A 20,826-nucleotide genomic window follows, 5' to 3' on the forward strand; every position below is an offset into this window, starting at 1 on the left:
AAGCCAAATATAGCTAGTGAAGTACAAAATATGGCCGACAGAAGCGATGTGAAGACTAGACAGAGAACGTCCATCAAACGTCCAATCATTCGCAGAGCAAATAAATTGCACTACCTAGCAAGATACAGATGGATTGCGAACTCAGCTGCTAAAGACAAAATATATGCTGACCTCTGAAGCAAAATATTGATGACATAATGCTGACCTCCAAAGTATAATGCAAATAGCTCCATGCCAATTTCTACAAGCGGAAAGGATAATTTTCAGCAAAGAGGCACGAAAGGAAGACCTTCGAATGGATTATCCTTAAAAATCCATTTGAAGGTCGGGGGCTACACCCATTGGGTGCACCTTCGGTGCACCCCATGGACTATCATTCCAAGCCAAGATAGTGCCGACTTCTAAGGCGTGGGACAAGATTAAAAGGCCAACCCTCAACCAAAACGCAGGAGCACAAATGGAGATAATCTCTGGGGAAGACCTTCGAGTAGATTATTTTCTAAAAATCTACTCGAATCTCGGGGGCTACACCCATTGGGTGCACCTCCGGTGCACCCAATGAAGTTCAGAATCCTACAAATTGAAATGCCGACCTCTAAGGCACAAGCACGAAACTAAGCTTCGGTCAACGAGCGATCGGAGCAGGAGAAGACAACAGGAAGTCATTTTCTTCAAATCACCTGCAAGCTGGACCTGGGATCTTTGGGCTGATTACCTCTAAATTAACCCAAAGATCGGGGGCTTGTGGGGGATAGATATCCCCCGGGTCCACTAAAGAGTAAAAGACCTCACGAAAGGCCCAAGGGCCAATAAATCATAAGGTCATTCTTTCGTGGGCCTGAGGAGAGACAACCAGCAGAGCAGATCGACATGAGGCCGGATTGATGTAAACCCGGACGACCCACGACGTCGAGCGAGTGACCACAACAGAGATCCGACTTTCCCGCGCTGGAGCCCCCATGCAACGGAGCCATGCGAGGATAAGTCGGCGAGGGTTACGCAGGGATAAACTCAAGAGGTTTACTATCTTTTAGCTACTTGTTGTTATCATATCCACATGTATTGCCCCACGGTCGAGTATATAAGGCCTAGGGGGCACCCCTTCAGAACGATCGACCCTATTTTACTTAGCCACCTACATTAACTCTCGACACTCTCAATTCAGAGAGCTCTCTTGTAACCTCGTTCACCAAACATACTCACCAGGACGTAGGGTGTTACGCATCTCTAAGCGGTCCGAACCTGTAAACCTTGTTCACTGTCCCTCGTGCAGTCGGCACGAACCATTTTGCTACAGTTGTCGACACCGTCCTACTCCTAAAAACACCTCGAGGGGCAATCCCGGGTGTGCGGTCGGACCCAAAACACCGACAGTAACACATATGTTAGAATACTGAATGTAAATATTACATAGGAGCAGAAGGACATCTAACTGAATTGGTTAGATGGACGGTAATACAAATGAGAGCACATTTTTTTGTTGTACGATAATACAACATAACAACGTAGTAGTTTCCTATCAATACTTGTTTTACGTTCAAATAAACTATTGATACATATTTTTTTCTTTTGAGTTTCCTATATCTATTTTAAAAGCATGAGATTACTTTTGCAAGTAATTGTGGCTTTTCTTTCGCTGACTCTTTTATTATGGCCTATGCTTTTATCCATAGCTGCCATAATCTCCGGAGGCGTTGGTGTCTCATCACCATCCGTAATTTTTAGGGCAATAAGAAGGGGGTGTGAAGCTTGTAGACAATTGTCAATGTTTTGTTTTAGAAAATTTCGATTTACAGCTAATGAAGTGCTTCCAGCCCATACTTCCAATTCCAAAGGAGTCTGATCAACACGATTTGAAGAGAGCCATTAATGTAGACTACACTATAAAGGAGAGTTTCACCAAATAGGCGACTTTCTAATAGATGTACCTTCGTATTTTCAAGTTTGATTGGTTAGCTACAAAACTTGTCACGAGAAAGATTTGGTAAACAAAAGTTGATAAAACTTGAACAAATATATTTATTATATATTTAACGTGCTAATTGTGATGCTGATAAATTTTAAAAGCAAATCAAATAATGTCCAAAATACTGGCTAGCCTAAAGTTTTGGTAACTAAATTTTTGCCAACCGGATCTCCATTATATGATTTCTGAAATCTTTATTTGGTGGCTAGGAGATAGGATGAGTATAAAACTTTTGCATACATCAAACTAAAAGAATCCTTCTTAAAAAAACACTACGAATGAGAGAGGAGTTGAGGCCGTTTTGATCCGAAACAAAAAGCCTCATTCAATCAAAACAATAGCCCGAATACCACAGGCTAAAAATTCGTACGCAACGGGCCCATTTGTCGTCTCACCGTGCCGCGTGCCCGCGTGCGCGCAGTGCAACTGTGCAAACCTAGAAGAATCGGCAGCTTCTGTGGACCCCTCTCCCACTCCCCTCCGGCCCTCCCCTCCCACCTCACATCCCTTCTTGCTTCTCGCCTCCCCACCCTTCATCCACCCGCCGCTCCTCAAGCCCCAAGCTCCGGCGATATGTCACGCTTCGGTCGATCCGGTCCGCCGCCGCCGATCCGCGACACATATTCACTCCTCGTCCTCAACATCACCTTCCGTGAGTTCCCCTCTTCCCCGCTTCCGTTCCCATCTCCAGATACCGTACGGGCTTTGAATTGGCGACTCATGTATCTGGGTGCCTCGCAGGCACGACTGCTGATGACCTCTTCCCGCTCTTCGACAAGTACGGCGAGATTGTCGACATCTACATCCCAAGGGACCGCAGGTGAGCGCGAGGCGAACAGGATAAGGATATTTCTATCCACGATTCGAGAGTTTGACCTGTGTGCGATGGCTGAGTGTCTGGTGCGGAATATGGAATTAGGGAGCTACGCTCGTGTATGTTCTCGGAGGTGTTTGTGTGAACATTGTGTGCTCTTCTAGGGTTAATGGGTTATGGCTGTAGGACTGGCGACTCGCGCGGATTCGCGTTCGTGAGGTACAAGTACGAGGACGAGGCACAGAAGGCAGTTGATAGGCTCGATGGTGAGTTTTGTTTAAGGTTCTCACCTCTGGAAATCAGTGTGCTCCTCGTGTGGTTTCAGATTGCATGGTTGCTCACCTGTGCTGAGTTTTATTTGCAGGGAGATTGGTAGACGGGAGGGAGATCATGGTGCAGTTTGCCAAGTACGGTCCAAATGCTGAACGGATGTAAGACACCAATCCACTACTTTAGGTCCCTGCTTCTGTGGATGTTCATGATATCTTATTAATTTAGTTCTTAGTTGTCATGTCTGTATGCTGTTCTTGATCAATGTACTTGTTATGTGCCATTAATTTTCTAAATTATAAATGCAATCTCTGTCGTTTATTGGTTGGATAGATACATTAGGCAATAGTTAAACCTTTTGCCATATACATGGTACGATACCTGTGTTAGAGCAAAGAGACAACACTGGTTGTTATAGCATTTATAATGCTATATATATGGATGACTTCTTTACGTTTGAACCACGTTTAGATGTGTCTATTAGTTTACTTGGGTTGGATTATCATAATCAGGTACAATTTATTTAGTCATGTTGGTTCCTTGTGCAATATTACAGCCACTTATGCTGCCAGCTGTTTTTGGTGTATCTTTATTTATTTTTCTTTATTTTGTCTTGTAGGTTGGTACTTCAATAACAAGAACACAGTAAATTGTCGTTTCGTTTTAGTGAATACGACATGTCCTAATTTTCCATGTAACTTTTCTTGGGACTGAGTAAGGAGCAAAAAAAAAACCTAGTGCCACATGACGAATAGAGTAAATTAGTTAAATCATCATATGTGACTTTTGTACTACAATTAGAATTAGTCGGGGAGGAGTGAATAGAAAGCTGGAGTTATGGCGTCAGACCCTAGAGTCAAAAGGTTTTAGAATTAGCATGACCAAAACCGAGTATATGAGATGTGACTTTGGTACTACAATTAGTGGTGATGGAGATGTAAGTTTGGGAGGGTAGGTAGTACCCAAGAAGGACACCTTCCGTTATTTGGGATTGCTGCTACAGAGAAATGGTGATATTGATGAAGATGATAGCCATAGGATCAAAGCAAGTTGGATGAAATAGCGTCAAGCATCGGGAGTCCTATGTGACAAGAGAGTGGCCACACTGCCACAAAAGCTGAAAGGCAAGTTCTACAGGACGACGATTAGGCCTGCTATGTTATATGAGGCTGAGTGTTGGCCTACTAAGAGACGACATATCCAACAACTAAGTGTCACAGAGATGCGTATGTTGCGTTGGATATGTGGGCACACAAGATTGGATTGAGTGAGAAACGATGACTTACACGATCGGCTAGGAGTAGCGCCAATTGATGAAAAGCTTATTCAAGACCAGTTGAGATGGTTTGGGCATGTCCACCGGAGACCTCAGAGACACCAGTGCACAGGGGCATCATAGACGGGACAATAATGTGAAGAGAGGTAGAAGACGGCCAAACTTAACATGGGAGGAGGCTATCAAAAGGGACTTCAAGGAATGTAATATCCCAAAGGAGTTGTGTTTTGATAGAAGTGCTTGGAAAGAAGCTATCCATGTGTCCGAACCGTGATTAGGCCTTTTCCCATTTAGTTCTCTCAAAAGCTTTCCCCCCTCCCTTTCTCTCTCTTTCTCTTTTTGGTGACTTCTTGTTAGGTTTCAACTCTAGCCTACCCCAACTTATTTAGGACTAAAAGGCTATGTTGATGTTGATGAGTTAAATCATCATATGTCTCTTAGGAACACACTGAGCAATCACAACTTTTCCTTTAATTGCTTTCATAGCAAAGCATCCTAGTGCGAGTTTCTTAAATATATACTGTTGCAGGATTAATTTCTCTGGTCTTATTGTCGATACTGAATCCGTGCATGATATTCTTCTTTCTCCAACTTTCACAGTAATAAAGGGAGAATAATGGAGCCAGTTCCAAGGCCCAGGGGCCGTTCCAGAAGCCGCAGTCCAAGACGGAGGTATAGCACCACCATCATTTTCTGAATGTTATGCACATGTTTTTTATCCTTCAAAGTTTATAGAATAAATGATACCCACCAGTGTCTTTTAGCTTCGTTAAAGTGTAAAATTGAGTAGTCTCTCTGTCTTTAATGGTGATGTGTAGTTGTGTGCCATTGATTGATAAGTGTCAATGCACTTGTCACGTGGAGCATCTGTGTGCAAAAGTCATATTTCATCTTCAGAATTAGGTATAGCTTTGTTAACCTGTGTCATCATTTCCACCGTGAATATGAATTAAGCTATATTCTTTATACGGGCTGTGAATTTGTGATTTGCTGTTGTTTAGCTCAAGCTTATTCAAATTTTGTTCTTTCCGTTTTCTTAATGCTGTGACTGGACTCATTTGAAGGTACCGTGATGATTATCGAGATGACTACCAGGATAGAGATTATAGAAGGCGAAGCCGTAGCCAGAGTAGAGATAGATACGCCCGTGACAGGTACAGAGATAGGGATTACCGCCATCGTAGCCTGAGTCGCAGGTACAGTCCTGATGATTACAAGAAGCGTGGGAGAGACAGGCATATGCACAGAACATTTGTTTAATTGTTCCATATTGCTGGTTTGCACTTATTCACCACATCATCTGCTGTGATTATGGGCAGTTTGTCTCCTGCACGAAGAAGCCCTAGTCATAGCCGCAGCCGCAGTTACACTCCTGATGATTACAAGAGGCGTGGCAAAGACAGGTTTGCAAAATAGAGAGGGCCAGATTTCATTTTTCTCTTGTCTTTCTGGATTACAGTAAACATTTTTTTCTTTCTACAATTATTAGCAGCGCATCACCTGCAAGTAGGAGCCCTAGTCGCTCCCCTCCTCGCAAGACGCCACCTTCTCCTAAGAGATCTCCTGTCAGGCACAATGATGACCGGTCTCCACGCTCACGGAGCCCTTCAACATAAGCACAATTCACTTGCAAAGCATCTTGAACAGCTCAGGTCCCTAGATTGTTCTCATTATTTTTGTGAACTGTCATTCATCTCTAAAGTTTGTCGATCTAAATTTGTTTCTTTATTGTAGGATGAATGGACTTGCTCTGATCCTATGTGTGTGTGGCTATGCTTGTGCTCAATGGTGGGCACTTTTCAGTTAAAGTTTTGTAGTGCTGTCTGTCAGTTGCTGCCTCAAACTTGGAATACTACTTCTGTTTGGCACCTGAACTGCTTATCAAAAACTTTATGTATACCAGTTACATTCCACTTTTAACCTTCATATTAGTATTACCATATTATAACTGTCTTTTCAGTATTTAGTACTTACTATTCATGGTGACTTGCACCTTTCTAGTTACATGGAGTGAAGATATGCTGGCTGATATGCGGTCAACATGCACGTAGCTTACTGTTGAAGTTGATATAATCTGTGCTGTTTGCGTTGTTGATGATGATGGCTGATGAGATGATGGAACTGCAGCTGACTGCACAATTTGCTGCTGTCTGCACCTATTATGCTGACAAGTAAGATTCCAATGATTTAGCTGAATTCAGTGTTCCCATTTTTCGTGTCATAAAATGCATGACACCACGAATCTTGAATCTACATGCTTAGGTGTTAACACCCTTTTAATATTTTGGTTTAGAAGTGTCTGCACTGATTTATCATAGATCTGTTTTGGGGTTGTTGGATCATAAGCCTACATGTGCATTATTAATTGTTGCATGCACTGGTTGTGCTGTCAATGCATTTCTGCCATTTGCCAGACATGTCTTGTAAAGAAAAGCATAAGCTCAGTCTTACTTTTGGAAACTGTTCCATTGTCTTGAGTAGAGGTGAGTGTTGTACTGTTGTTTAAGCTGTATACACACTCGTGTCATAATGCCGTTGTAGTGCAATCCAAGTTCATTGACATGATCACGAGTCATAAAAGGGTATCTTTTACCCCAAGTGTTCATTAATCTCACCTACTTATGCTTGCAAGTTAATGATTTGCATGAAATAAGGAAGTTCTCTGCATTAATGTATCGAGAGTAGGAAAGGTATGATGGCATGTGAGTATTTGGATTTGTTGGTGCTCTTTACCCTTCTTCAGCAATAGAAGGCGTGGGGAGAAGTTTCAGCGACAGAAATGCCTGACTAGTTGATTGATCTTCTGGATCTGAATGCTGATGATTTGCTTCAAAGACTTAGTCTCATGTAGTCATGTCATTTGTGGAGTCTGCTGACCCATCAGGCTCTGGATTTTGTAACACGAACTTTGATATGCTTCTGTGAAAAAAAATGGGTAACCTTACATAAGTGTTTAGACGGTTTAGTGGTGTTCTGCTCTTTTCTTTACGGTACTGAAAAACATTGACTGTTAGTTGGGTTGTTAACCTGGTTGAATGTTATACACACTTAGTTCAGCTGAATTAAATTGTTTATTTGATTGTTCGTTGCGATATGAGCGTATTCCCTCCTTTCTTTTTTAAATGTCGTCCTCACACTTATCGAGATGTTAATCATGCTCAACTTGGATCAATTAGATACAAGAAAATAATAATATTTAGAAGATATATTAGTATTATTATATAGATCATTGATTCTGTTTTTATAGTGAACCTATTTGGAGATACAAATATTGCTATTTTTTACAAATCAAGTTAAATTTAAGAAATTTTAATCAGCGCTTAATAGTTAATTAGGGACACAGGGACTATCAGCTAAGCTCCCGGATACCGGAGCACCACAGCACCAGCGTGCAACGGTCCATGCTAGGGAGACACTCCAATAAAGCACTATTCCATCATATATTTGCTCTTCACAAAACTTCCATGAGGATGAGCATAAGATTGTCTCTAGCGGCTAGTGTAATAGGGGGATGTGGAACTATATATGACACTATTTACAGAGTGAAGTTTGAAATATAAGATGCGATAGGTGATCTGCTAGAGATAGCCTAAAAGCCTCTTATGCAAGCCTCTTAGGCTGTCTTCAGTAGTTCACATATATGGTCATTAAAACACCTCATTAATATTGTCACCTAAAATAATATTTTGCAATGTAGATCACACTATCAGTAAAGTGAAGTTTGAGTATGAGTATGAGAATGGGTAAGCTGCTAGAGATAGCCTGCACATGGTCTTAAGACTATCTTCAGTGGCTTATCTATCGTCATACCTATATTCAATCTTCACTCTACGAACAGTGTAGTTTACAGTGTAAAATGGTGTTTTAGGTGACCATACGGGTGATAGACACAAAATGGTGTTTTAGGTGACCATATGGGTGATGGACACAAAATTATAAGGTTATAAGGCTATCTCTAGTAGCTTAACCATCCCATCTGGATTATGTTCCTTGTTCAAGCATTTTAACCATTCGTGAAGTTTTGAACAAATTTCACAAATCCACCGGGTAGCATTAGCATTAGGTCCCTCTACATATGTGCTAAGTGTTTGAATTTTAAGTTTTGCACATATGTTGGTTTTGAAATTTATGGACGAAGCAACACTACATTATGATGCCAAGAATTATAGGATTACCTTCAAAATGTGAATATCACTTGAAGTTTTACATCAGGTACCTTTCATCATTAGCATATGTAATAACTCAATCAGACCTTTGTGAGATCAATATTATAGCAAAGGTGTCTAGACACCAATTGAATAATATAAAATTTAACATTTAGTTATTATGTAGTGTTTATCAAAGCTTCGTTTACATAGTCATGAGAGATACCACTTGTCACATTCCTTTTTATTTGAAAGAAATACCACTTGTTATCATGCATGTTACTTGCTTTATGTAACAACTCATACATATATGAAGGGATCTGAGGCCACTTTTGGTAGATGCAACAAACAAGTCCATTTATAAGCTTGCTTGTAACACCCCAAATTCATGTCTTAGTAATTAAAAAAGTTCTTCTAAAAATATGGATTTAAAAATGTCTTTTAATAAGAATTTTATTACCTTGGTAATCATCTATTTTAAAAATAAAATAAAGGATGATAGTATATTTTGATTATTCAGAGTTGTATTAAATACTGAAAACTAGAATCGAAATTTGAAATTCATAAAAATAAATAACCATTAAGATTTTTCAAGTGTTTATATGGATAAATTGTGTTGTTCATGTATTATGTATCCGAGGGAATAGAATAATTAATAATTGGATTAAAACATGCATTCGTGTTGAGAGTTCTTTTGTTTGCGCATTTGATTTTGAAACATTGAACCCAGATTTAAATTTGACTTTTATTTGAATCTAGTTTGGAAAAGAATAATAATAATAAATATATAAAACAAGAAAAGAAAACGAAAAGAAAATAAGAAATTCGCGTGGGCCAGTTTCCCCACTCTGGCCCAACTCGCCCTCAAAACCAGCCCACTCCAGCGTGCCTGCGCTGCCCAGGGCTGGGAAAATAAGTTCGAGCCTCGAGCCGAGCTCCTTCTTTGAGCTCGTTTTTGCAGCGAGCCGAGTCGGCTCGCGAGCCTTTAAAAAATGATCAATTTATAGAATAATAATGAATAGTAGATAATTTTATGGATAATAGCTCATTTTTAGTCTTTGATGATGAATATATTACAATTTATAATTTAAATTACTCATAATGTTGAATGATGATTTTATATTTCAAATTTATTTAATGTTAATTCACTAAATAATGCAACAATAAGTACTAGAATATGGCTCGCGAGCCGAGCATCTTTCGCCAGCTCGTGGAATGGACGAGCCGAGCTCGTTCAGGTACCGAGCCGAGCTCGGCTCGGCTCGTTTCCAGCCCTAGTTACGCCTTAGCGCCGATAGGTGGGCCCCTAAGGGAAGTCTCACCGTGCGCGTGCGCCGTGGTGGCCTTACTTCCAAATGGTCCCGCTCGCCAGCCTCACCGAATGCTCCCTCTTCCTCGCCCGTTGTCGCTTACGCGTGGGCCCCGGTGACCTGCTTCCCTTCCTCCTCCGATCACTGCGGTCGCCGGCCGCTGCTCGAGGATGTTGAGACCGAGCGGAGTTTTCGCTACCGGACTCTGCAAACCCCTCGGCCCGACGAATAAATATCGAGCCCCGCACCCCCTAGCCATCTTCATCTTGGGAGAGCACCACGAACCATGAGCTCGCACAAAAGAGGGACACCGACCGCCGCCAGCCACATCCTCGAGAAAGGGCATCAGTGGAGCCTTGATTGGTAGCTTTGGGGAATCGCTGGACCATCACAGATCCATTGGTGGAGATCGGTAGCACAGAGGATCAGTGAGTGATTGGGAATTCGTCATCGGAGTACATCATTGCTGCGGAGCCGCTTCGTTTCGTGGTCAAGGTATGCTACTGCTCTACGACCGGTAAGAACTCAACCATGTCATTCGCCTGACCTTCCTCTTCAAGTAGCGCCTGTCTGAGTGAAGTTGTATGCCGGGGTGGTCGATTTACTTGTCGTCGGCGATGGCACCGTCGGGCTCGCCCTATGCGTCGCCGGGGCAAGCCGGAATGATGAGGGTGCGTGTCGTGGTCGTCGATATGCAAGCGGACGGTCTAGATTAGAACCAGGGCGTACCGCTTCGGAGTAGATCCTGGATCGTTGATCACGGATCAAACGGGCTACATTAGAACCCTGTTTATTAAAATCCGACCATCGAACTTAGATCCGATGGTCAGCACTTCGTATCGGTTCAAGTAGGATCTCGGTCGTCCGATACAACGCGTACGTGTGAGATTCGATCTAAGAACTTTAAATCTGGGGCGTTAGTTTTAAATCGGAGGGCCCTCGGCGTTGTGCTGGTTCGCAGGAACAGGGTCTAATCTGAACCCTCGGATTGAAATCCAACACCCAGAAAGCATGCATACCCCTTCGACCGTCCGTTTTGCAAAAGACCCCTTCAACATTCCAGAAAACAACTTGTCGTCCACTAATGTGATAATATCCTTACATCCAAGTCCTAGGTTTTATGCTTTAGACCATGTCCTCTCTGGAATTTATGTCTGAAGTCCAAATAGAATTCAGGTTTAATAAAATAAACCAGAAAATGGATTTTTAATATAGAAATTAAATCCTAAACCTTCATAAAGGCATAACTTCTTTGTTTGAAACCCAAATTAATCCATTCTGGCATTACATTCGTATTCATATTGATATTGTTTATCATCTAGTAACTTTATTTTGCTATGACACATATGATTAAAATCATGCACTTAAATTATTTTATGCCTAAATTTTCATAAAATTATAACTCTTTAACTATAACTCTGATTCTAGTGGTTCTCAAACCTACGATCTCGTAGCAGCGCGTAGGATATTCTTACGCTGTTTGTTCTCATGTTTGGTGTACTGTTATTTTTATATACTTCTTGTCTATTTGTATGTATTGCTACGAGTAGCAATGAGGTTACGAGTCACTTGAAGACCAAGTTGGTGAAGTACCTAGGAATCTCAAGTTTAAGGCAAGTTCTGCCTTTGATCACTTTTCTTTATCTAATATTGTTTTTGTTAATCACTGTGACATGCTCAGGTTGATTTGATGGAACCTAATAGGTTTCCCTAGATTTGTTTACCCCACCCCATGTAGACAAATGAATTATTGGGTAGACTTGCTATTGTTCTACATGGTTTTGGGATTAATGTTACATTTGAATTATGATCATGTTCCAATTATGCTATTGTTTTAATTATTATTCATGACGAGATCATTGTGCTAATCGGAACATGGAGCTTAACTTGAAATAACCGTGCTACTACAAGGATGGAATTAGACACCCTTGACTGACTAATTAGGAAAGCTAGTGGAGGACTACTTTACCTGAAAGAGGCAAGGGCGGTAGAGGAGCTGCAATATATGGAGGTTCTCGGGTCGATCATGCCGCGATGGCTTTTCAGACGAGTGATTCCTATATTGACCTCCTCAGAAACCGTAGCAGGTTTTCTGAAGATAGTGGAACTTTGTAAAGGCTTCGTATTGCTACCCTGCCTCATCTCCTCGACAGAGATGAATGAGAAGTCACAATCCCTTGGCAAATGAGTAACACGACTTGTGGGTAAAGGGCGCAACCTCTGCATAGTGTAAAACTGGTATATCAGCCGTACTCGAGGTCAATAGCGACTTAGGACTCTCGCATGATTAACTTATGGAACTAAACTTAATCTATCATATGCATTGCATTGTAGGTGTTATTATTAATTGTGATCTCTTATTTAATTAGGTTTGTATCTACTTACACTTAGTAACTGCTAATAAAACTTTGACCAACTTTAAAAGCAATGCACAACTTTAACCATCTTCTTTGGTAAGCCTTACACTTCATATGAGCCCCACTGTAAGTGAGCTCATGCATGTTATTGCCCACAACTTGTTGAGCAATGAACGCATGTGAGCTCACCCTTCCTGTACTCACATCCCCTAGGTTAAGGACATGTACTACAAGATGAGGATCATGAAGGATGTCGTGATGAGTTCGTGAAAGGTCTAGGCCGTCGTCTCCCAGTCAACTATGGTTGTTGGATCATTATTTTCTTATGATATAATTATTTAACTATTTTGAACATAACTCTATTATATTGTACAGATGCGACATTCGTTCTGTAACATGAGTGATCATATGTGTGATACTTGATGCTAGCACACATTTGATTCGCGCCCGGGTTTGGCCCTTAAATCCGGGTGTGACATTGCTCCCTCTATTTTTACGTTTTTCAGCACTAGGTACATACCTATAGCACATGATACTAAATGATAACTCAAACTACTTGACTTTGATGGTGTAGGTCGCCACTTATGTGTCGTTACGTGCATGGAGCTTTTGAACCTCGTTAATCACTAGCAAAGAATTACCTTTGACTAATATTTATTAAACGCTGAGGAATATGGTGGTTTTTATCCTTGCAGTGAGCAACTCATGGTCAACCATATTATTGGTGGTGGAGAAATAAAGACCACAAATAACAGATCTATTTGTCGGTTGGGAAACTGGAAGAAATCATGCGATATGCCTTCACTCTGGTTGGACCCATCAAAGCACAACACCCAATGATTACCATCGAGAGCTAGATCAGAAATAACCTAGGCAAGCCCTAGGTACGCCCCCATAAATCCTAATGGGTCACCCAAGCATAAAGTTTGCGAGTGTCTAGCTCTTCACTATGTGGCGACGAACTATTTTGTGCTCAAACTCCGCTAATTATGACACCCACTTTGCAATGTGTCGGGTAGCATGTTAATTGTGTAGCATCGCTGTATGTGGAAAATATTTAACTGCTAAGACTATATGTGTGTGAAAGTAATGTCCGAGTTTTTGAGACGCGGCAAGGAGGATATAGAGCAACTTTTGCATCTTTGGGTACCTAGTCTTGGCATCATGGAGGGTCCACTAACAAAGGTATGGCCTTAGTGGCTAGAACCAGAGTGACCACAGTGGGGGCCTGAGACTGAGAGCGTGTAGAGAGCGCACCCTGATTAGTCGCGACCTTCTCTAGGTCAGGTTACATGGGGAGAGGGGCCAAGTTTGACTATGGTTGCTGCTACGTTCATAGTGATGTCTTGTCACCACTCTTCAACAATAGCTTCACTAGTATTCAGGACCGGTGGGTTGTGGAGAAGAGCCTCCACGACGTTGAGAGGGCCAAGGTGACGATGATCCCATTAGGTTGACTAGTGCAGGGAGGAGTTTATGTGCTTTGAGACCTCTTCACTCTTGCCATGACATGAGGTTGGGGGAGTGACACATATTGAATAGCCACACTCCCCTAGGGCCCATGGGGGCATATGATAACACCCCTAGAGTGTTGTGCACCCTGGTCGGGGCATGTGCCAAAGCCTAACCTGTGGACACACTGTGCCGATATACTAAGACTATCTCTAGCAGCTTACCCATCCACATCCCCATATTTAAACTTCACTCTATGCACAGTGCAATCTACAATGCAAAACAATGTTTTGGATGACCATATGAGTGAATTGTTGAAGACGGTCTAAGGCATATTTGTGTGGCGGAGGCCATGGTGGTTAGGATTGCTTGATATTACTATGCCTCGTGTGGCATGATTCCTGGTCGAAGTTGCTAGAGCAGGTGTAAGAGTCCATATGAGTGATTTGCTGAAGACGGTTTAAGGCATATTTGTGTGGCGGAGGCCATGGTGGTTAGGATTGCTTGATATTACTATGTCTCGTGTGGCATGGTTCATGGTCGAAGTTGGTAGAGCAGGTGTTAGAGAAAGCTACTAGAACCGATGAACATGTTGGCGTTGATATAGCCATGTGCTACACAACAAAACACTACAAGCTTAAAAAACACTTGTCCCCTACCTAGCGTGCCAAATGTCATCATGTAACAACATTAGGGTGCGTAGAGTACCAGAAAGAGAGTTAGGAGGGAGCACAACCCATGTCGGTGTTCATGCTAAACTTAGGCACGAGTGGGAGCCAACGTGCAAACTGTTAGAGAAGTTTAGGCTATAGTGTACGTAATACCCTGTGTTATCTTGCTAATCAATGATTGGTGAATGCAAAAGGAGGAAAATATTACAAGATCAACCACTAGTGAGCATCTAGAGCTTCTAGCTCCCCCTCATCTCATGGTTGTAGTGGGAGTTCTATCTATTGTCCTAATCCACCTTCATGCATGCCTTCTAAGAGAACTCTTGTACAAGAGTATGTTGTGGTTTGCTTAAATGTCTTTAGCCTGTGATCGATCGAATCCCCATGATTGACCAAATCCTCTGGAATGTTACTCAACCCCTCCCATTTATAGTGTAAGGGAGAAGAGATGTTACATGAACCATAGATTATTTCTACTAGCTAAGATGCAACTACCATGTTCTTATCATGTTCTTGGAGTCATACCGGGGATCATGCCTAGGTCATGGCATAGTATCAGAGATGCCATTTCCTAGGCAGTTGCCACACCTACCATAGGTGTAGGTCTAATGTGTCACATCAAGAGGCGCTGAGACATGTGTCGCTTAGTATGATGTAGTTGGTAGTAGGGTCTTTTGTACTTAATAATACTTCATGGCATACTAAGTGTGCATACGCGTGACTATAAGATCAATGCACGCGTTATATAGTGTTCTTGAGTCTAAACCATGGCGACAACATGTTTGTTATGTATGTAGTTTCGCATTGCACATCACATATTTGATGTGTTGCACTTAAGACTTATCCATTAATCTGACGTTATGGATTTATCTTCATGTCTAGATACGAGGTCCAACTCCTAGGGTCGTATCGTTCCTGATAGGCCTAATCACATTTTTATGTTTTATCTCGAATTACACTTAAACATGTTGAGTCCCTTATACATAGGGTCTTCAGGGGCCGAGGGTTCATGGTCCAACGACCTTTAGCTATTACATTTTTCTTCATATATACATAGATGTGAAAGAACATGACAGACGCACATGAGCCGCATTGTCACAGATTTCAAGAACAGGCATCAAGGTTATTGGATAAGATTCAATCACCCGCCGGTTCACCACCTAAATAGACAGCCTTATCACTAACATGAAATAGACTGCCTTAGCACTCGGATACAAAGCATAAGAGGAGCAGTTCCCTTGGCAAGCACAGATACTTCTACCTAATTATCTATACTGCTTCAGGACCAAGACACCATCATTGCCGTCTTGATACTTAGACACGCTTGGGCGGCACATACTGCACGTTGTTGTCTTGACAAATCCCCTGCAGTTATGAACAAAGACGTGAGGTTCCCAAGTAGTTCATCAAATCGCAGATCGAATGTTTATGTATAAAAAATGAATGCACAGTTTTTACTTGATACTCTTCTGGAAGCTCCTCCGAGACAGCAAGTGTATAGCACCCAGGAATGAACCTGCCTGCATAATGACATTGGTAGATGATCTCGGTTAGTAATGCCACAGTGCAACAAATGGGTACATCTATACATTCTAGTATGAACCAAAACAGAAGTGAACTTTGAACATTAGATTACCACTTGTAAGTCGTTGGTTTTATTTAGCACTAAACTGCTACATTCAAAATTATAAGATGTTTGGCTTTTTCAAATGCATTGATTTTATTATGTATCTACACATAGTGTATATCTACATGCCTAGCAAAAGCTATGTACCGAAAGAAGACAAAACGTTTTATAGTTTGGAATGGAGGGGTATAGGCTTAAACATAAACCACAGGAATCGATTTATAAACGACATGTTCATCATGTAGAAGCTTTGACATATCTTGGTTCATGTATTGCACAAAACGGAGATGGTGTTTGAAAAACTTTACAGCGATCGATTTTGTGAAGCTCTTAATTGCTACTACTACACACTAGCAAACTATATGAAACAGACATGGTAGCCACCTCAAAGTTATGACAAAATTATACATGTATTTTCATCTCTTTTACTTTTTACAATGCCGCATGAAGGATCTTAGCTCTGCAATTTACTATTAATGCCAGCTGAAAACAAAAGCATCTTTTCTATGGACGTTGCTATCTAAACTGGAAAACCATGTAAACCAAGGGAGCCCCTACATAAATAATAATTTATATAAAACTGCACCTGATGTGAGAAATCTGGTCTATTTTCTGTCAAATCAACACATAAACACCTCTGCAGAAAGGAGTATGGCCAAAACTTTAAACATGTTGAAAGCAAAGTGACCACTAAAGGTCAAGATCTTTATGTGGCTAGACCTTAAAAACTCTATTCTGACCAAGGACAATCTGATTTAAAGGAAATTGAAGGGGAATGAAACCTGTGCCTTTTGCACAGAAAAGGAAACGGTGGAGCATATGTTTTTTTGGTTGCATGACTACTAAATATGTGTGGAGCTTGTAGGCATATGCCTTTGGAGTTAACTGCCATCCTTGTAATTTCACTCAATATTGTAAGAGAATGAACTGCTTGTTCTATTGCATAGGAGATGGGGTACATATATATAGACTCAGAACCTTGACCCTAATGGGCTGGCAGCCCAACTACACATGCATAGATAATAGGAACACACACTCTAACATCCCCCGCGGACACAATGGGAGCACCACAAACGATGAGACTAGGGCAGAAGACGAAAGTAGGAGCCAACATGTTGAAATCCCCCGTAGTCGCAGCGTCATGAGGGGCGAGTGTTATGGCTGGAGTAGATCGGTGTGCACGTCGTGTAGATAATAGCCCCTGGATGCCGAGGTAGCCAGAGTCGAGGTGGATCGCTGCCTTGTTCTTGGGGGGGGGGGGGGGGGGGGGACGTTCGAGCGTCAATGGTCGACGGGGCGACGCAACAAAAGAAGAGCAACAACAGCGTGGACCTTCTTGCTTCTCTTGTTCGGTCGTTGGGGAGCCCCGCCAGGGAGGCCAGCGGCAGCGCGCGCGTCTGCGCCGGTCAGTGTGGTCGCGCCCGCGACAAAGTAAAATGCCACGACAACGATGAATCCGGCTGAGAAGGCAGCGGCAGCTTCGAATCCAACGATGGCGACGAGGAAGGGGGAAAGGCGATGGGGCGGTTCCAGCCGAGCAGGGGCCTGCGCCGGGCCTGGCAGGGGGGTTTGACGGCTTGAAGGTGGGACATGCTACTGGGCGGCTCGGGCGAGGGCAGATAGCACTACAGCAGCCTGCTCGCCAGGGATAGGGAATAGGGAGATCGAGGAGGTCGACAGAGCCGAAGGACGAGTCCTGGTGGCGTTGCTCCCTGTCGCTAGGGTGCTGAGCGCCATAGAGGAGCAGGAGCGGGGGGCTGGGCGTCCATCGCCGGCGAGGTAGCTCGCTGGGGGGGTCGGCCTGCCGCTGTCGGAGGGGAGCGAGGACGCGCCGAAGAGTGACGGCCCGATCCGTGTCGCTGCCAGGAGAGGAAGGGGAGGCTCGCTGACTGGGAACAAGGGAACGTGTGCCCTGGATCTTTGTCGTGGTCGTGCGATTGAGGACGGAGGTCGTGTCCTAGGCTGTGTCGTAGAGCCTCGCGAAGGAGGGGCGCTCACATGGGATCCTCAACCGGGCCAAGGCGAGCTCGCTGTCGCGCAGGAGGGGGGAGGTGGCAACGTGGCTCCAGAGGACGGCGCGTCAGGTCTCGGCGACACGCCGGAGGAGACAGGCGACCCCTAGGACGGTGGTGTGCCAACGCGGGGGAGGGGCGTGGACACCGAGGAGGGCGCGATCGCGCCGCCATTGAGCAGGGGAGCACAACGTCCCAACCAGGCAGAAGAGAGGGGCGCATGCCAGGGCAGTGGTGCGCCAACGACGAGGAGGACCGGGGCCAGCCACGACGACCAGAGGTGGGGTGGGGTTGGCCGCCCGTCGACCTGGAGGGGAGGCGCTGGGCGCGTCCATGGTGGCTGGCGGCCATGCATCCTGTCGAGGGGCTCCAGCAGGGACACCCTCCGTGTGAGAGATGAAGCTGAGGGAAGGAGACAGCGGGAGCAAGCTGGCGGCTGGGATGGTTGTCGCCCCGGGGAGGGAAGGACTAGCCTCCCGAGGACGACAGCAGACGAGCAGGTGTCCGACCGGCGGCCTGGCAAGTGGGAGGAGCCGACGGCGGCTGCTAGTTGGGGAGAGGTGGAAATGAAAACCTAGCTAGTACCATGTAAGAGAATGAACTGCTTGCTCTATTGCATAGGAGATGGGGTACATATATATAGACTCAGAACCTTAACCCTAATGGGCCGGCAGGCGGCAGCCCAATACTGGTGCCAACCGAACTACACATACATAGATAATAGGAACACACACTCTAACAAATATTGGAACTGGAATCAACTTAGTTAACCGAATAGCCAATACAGTCTTGGTCCTTCAAAATGGGTTGTGCTAGTTGATTCCAGGGTGGTCTCAGTAGGCAATAGCAACAAGGAATTTTCTTATGGATGACACGAGCGAAAGGGCCTCTAGCTGAGTTGGTTAGGTGGTCTCAGTAGGCAGTAGCACTCCTCAGGTCCTGAGTTCGACTTCCCGTGGGAGCGAATTTCAAGCTGTGGTTAAAAAATCCCCTCGTCTGTCCCACACCAAAGCACAGGTCTAAGGCTCGGCCCCGGTCGCGGTCGTTCTCATATGGGCTTTGATGCCGCTGTGTATGGGTGGGGTAGAGGTTCGGGGGTTTTCTCAACCTGTGTGAGAAGGTCTTATTCTTAATACAAAATACTCAGGGGTTGTCTTACCCCCGTAGGTCGAGTTTTTTTTATGGATGACATGATTTGGGGAAAAATTATGAGCTTAAAGTTGCTAGAACAGGAAAAATCCACCAGGTCAAGATTTTTAGCTTTGGTTTTAGGATCCTTAGCAAATAATAACCACATAAAACATATGAGCAAGAATTGATCTGAAAATGTTCAACAACTACCAAAAGCACCAGAAGCTACAGTAAAATGTCATAACAGGTAAGCTAGCCGAAGACACAGCTTACATAAGTGGAGAGAAAAAAAAAAGACAAAACGAATGCAGCAGACTGAGGAGGACAAACAAATTGCAGGATACGGGAGATCAAGGCTCACCAATTCTCAACCAACGGGCTGCCCAGCTCCTACTGGGGTCCATCAGAGAGATAATTCTGCACAAGATAAAAAGCATATTAATTAGCTATTGTTGGAAATGACTGCATAAATAATATCAGGGGCATCAGAGCCTTTTGCTGATGATAGTTCAACATTTGTGCATCTCATTGTTCCAATGCTCATACTACTCATAATCCGTCATGTGAGACATTTTGCTGAGCTACTCTAGAATAACAAAGGATGGAAAAATACTCCCATGAACTACTCCAAGATCACAAAGGGTGAAAATACAAGGGCTCAGCAGCACACTAGTTTGTGCTGTTCGCCTCTTTCATTAAATTCGCCTCTTTCATCCCCTCTGCAACTAGAACTGTAGATAGATATAAAGATGGGAGCAACAAGAAAACAAGTATAAGATGTCATCAATACGATGTGGAGTTACCCAGTGAAGTTGGGGGTGGTGCAGTTGACGACGTTGTCGTGCTCTCTGTCCATCTCTAGAAACGGGCAGTTTTCGCAGCCGTTCTCCCTGAACTGCACACAGCATCCCCAAACAGCAATTAAACGCGTGAGCATGCGGACCACCATCGGCATCAACACTACAACTTGCAATAGGAATTCAATGATAAAACACGCGCGCGCGCACACACACACACACAAACGGCACCGATAGGAATCGAGGGGATGGCGAGGTAAACCCTAGCCGACGACGAGAACGAACTGCTCTCGACGAAATGAAATCCACAGTCCTATAACCCTCCCGTCAACGGACGGCTGGTGAACCTACACCGCATCCCCAAAGCGTGAGGAGAGAGAAGGGGAGCGGTGCCGCAGGAGGGTACCTGGTCGTAGGTCTTGACGAGGCGGCATCGGAGGCAGGCGCGCAGCTCGGGACCGAAACTGGTCGGGATCTCCGCATGGCCCACCCTCTCTTCATCGTCCATCATCCCGCCGCCGCCGCCGCCCCTCATGCTCGCCGATCCGCGTCTAGCCCCTGCTTCCTGCTCTCTCTCTCTCTCTCTCTCTCTCTCTCTCTCCGGAAGTCCCCGTCTTCCCCGCGAGCTCGTAGTCTTTTGGGCTCTGTTTCGGAGCTTTGGGCTTACAGAGTAACAGAGCAGCCCAATAGGGACATCTACGGACTGGATTTTATTGCCTTGCTTGTCCTCCGGGTATATTGAGCTTCCAGATTTTTTTCAGGCTAGGTTTTATAACAGCCACAATGGAATGCCTCTAAAGGGATGCATGCTCATATAGGTGGCTTGCCGAGCTCGACTACTTGTCCACTTAACGAGCTGGAGAAAGAAACTTGGTTTGGCTCCACATCGGCTCGCGAGCCATTTTCTAATATTTGTTATTGTCCGAAGGTTTAGGAACATTTATAAACCCTAAATCATAAATCCTAAAAATTATTAGAAAATATAGAATCATCATCTA

General features: G+C 43.9%; 2 protein-coding genes across 17 annotated transcripts; one reads left to right on the forward strand and one right to left on the reverse strand.

Moving 5' to 3' along the window:
* Window positions 1-2,343: 2,343 nt before the first annotated feature.
* Window positions 2,344-7,418, forward strand: LOC100272627 (uncharacterized). 16 transcript variants are annotated; one of them, XR_004855875.1, is made up of 11 exons: window positions 2,385-2,618; window positions 2,708-2,786; window positions 2,967-3,046; window positions 3,145-3,211; window positions 4,927-4,998; window positions 5,391-5,561; window positions 5,646-5,729; window positions 5,816-5,978; window positions 6,061-6,220; window positions 6,328-6,497; window positions 7,070-7,408. XR_004855875.1 is itself a non-coding variant. In XM_020547503.2 (9 exons), the coding sequence occupies exons 1-8, from the start codon at window positions 2,540-2,542 to the stop codon at window positions 5,940-5,942; spliced, it is 675 nt and encodes a 224-aa protein (XP_020403092.1). In that variant the 5' UTR covers window positions 2,344-2,539; the 3' UTR covers window positions 5,943-5,978; window positions 6,061-7,407. The 16 variants fall into 16 exon arrangements, 6 of the variants coding, with proteins under 6 accessions (XP_020403092.1, XP_008667466.1, XP_008667467.1 ...); NR_158693.1 differs by having other exon boundaries at window positions 2,509-2,618; window positions 5,819-5,978; window positions 7,070-7,253; XR_004855879.1 differs by having other exon boundaries at window positions 2,344-2,618; window positions 5,391-5,480; window positions 5,819-5,978; window positions 6,328-7,418.
* Window positions 7,419-15,288: 7,870 nt separating this feature from the next.
* LOC100284208 (transcription elongation factor SPT4) lies at window positions 15,289-20,467 on the reverse strand. Its single transcript, NM_001157103.1, is given in 5 exon segments — window positions 15,289-15,626; window positions 15,720-15,781; window positions 19,393-19,448; window positions 19,835-19,926; window positions 20,235-20,467. Coding segments are annotated over 5 exon segments (390 nt in total). The 5' UTR covers window positions 20,364-20,467; the 3' UTR covers window positions 15,289-15,575.
* Window positions 20,468-20,826: the final 359 nt, after the last annotated feature.

Source organism: Zea mays, chromosome 2 (assembly GCF_902167145.1).
Source record: "Zea mays cultivar B73 chromosome 2, Zm-B73-REFERENCE-NAM-5.0, whole genome shotgun sequence".
NCBI lineage: Eukaryota > Viridiplantae > Streptophyta > Magnoliopsida > Poales > Poaceae > Zea > Zea mays.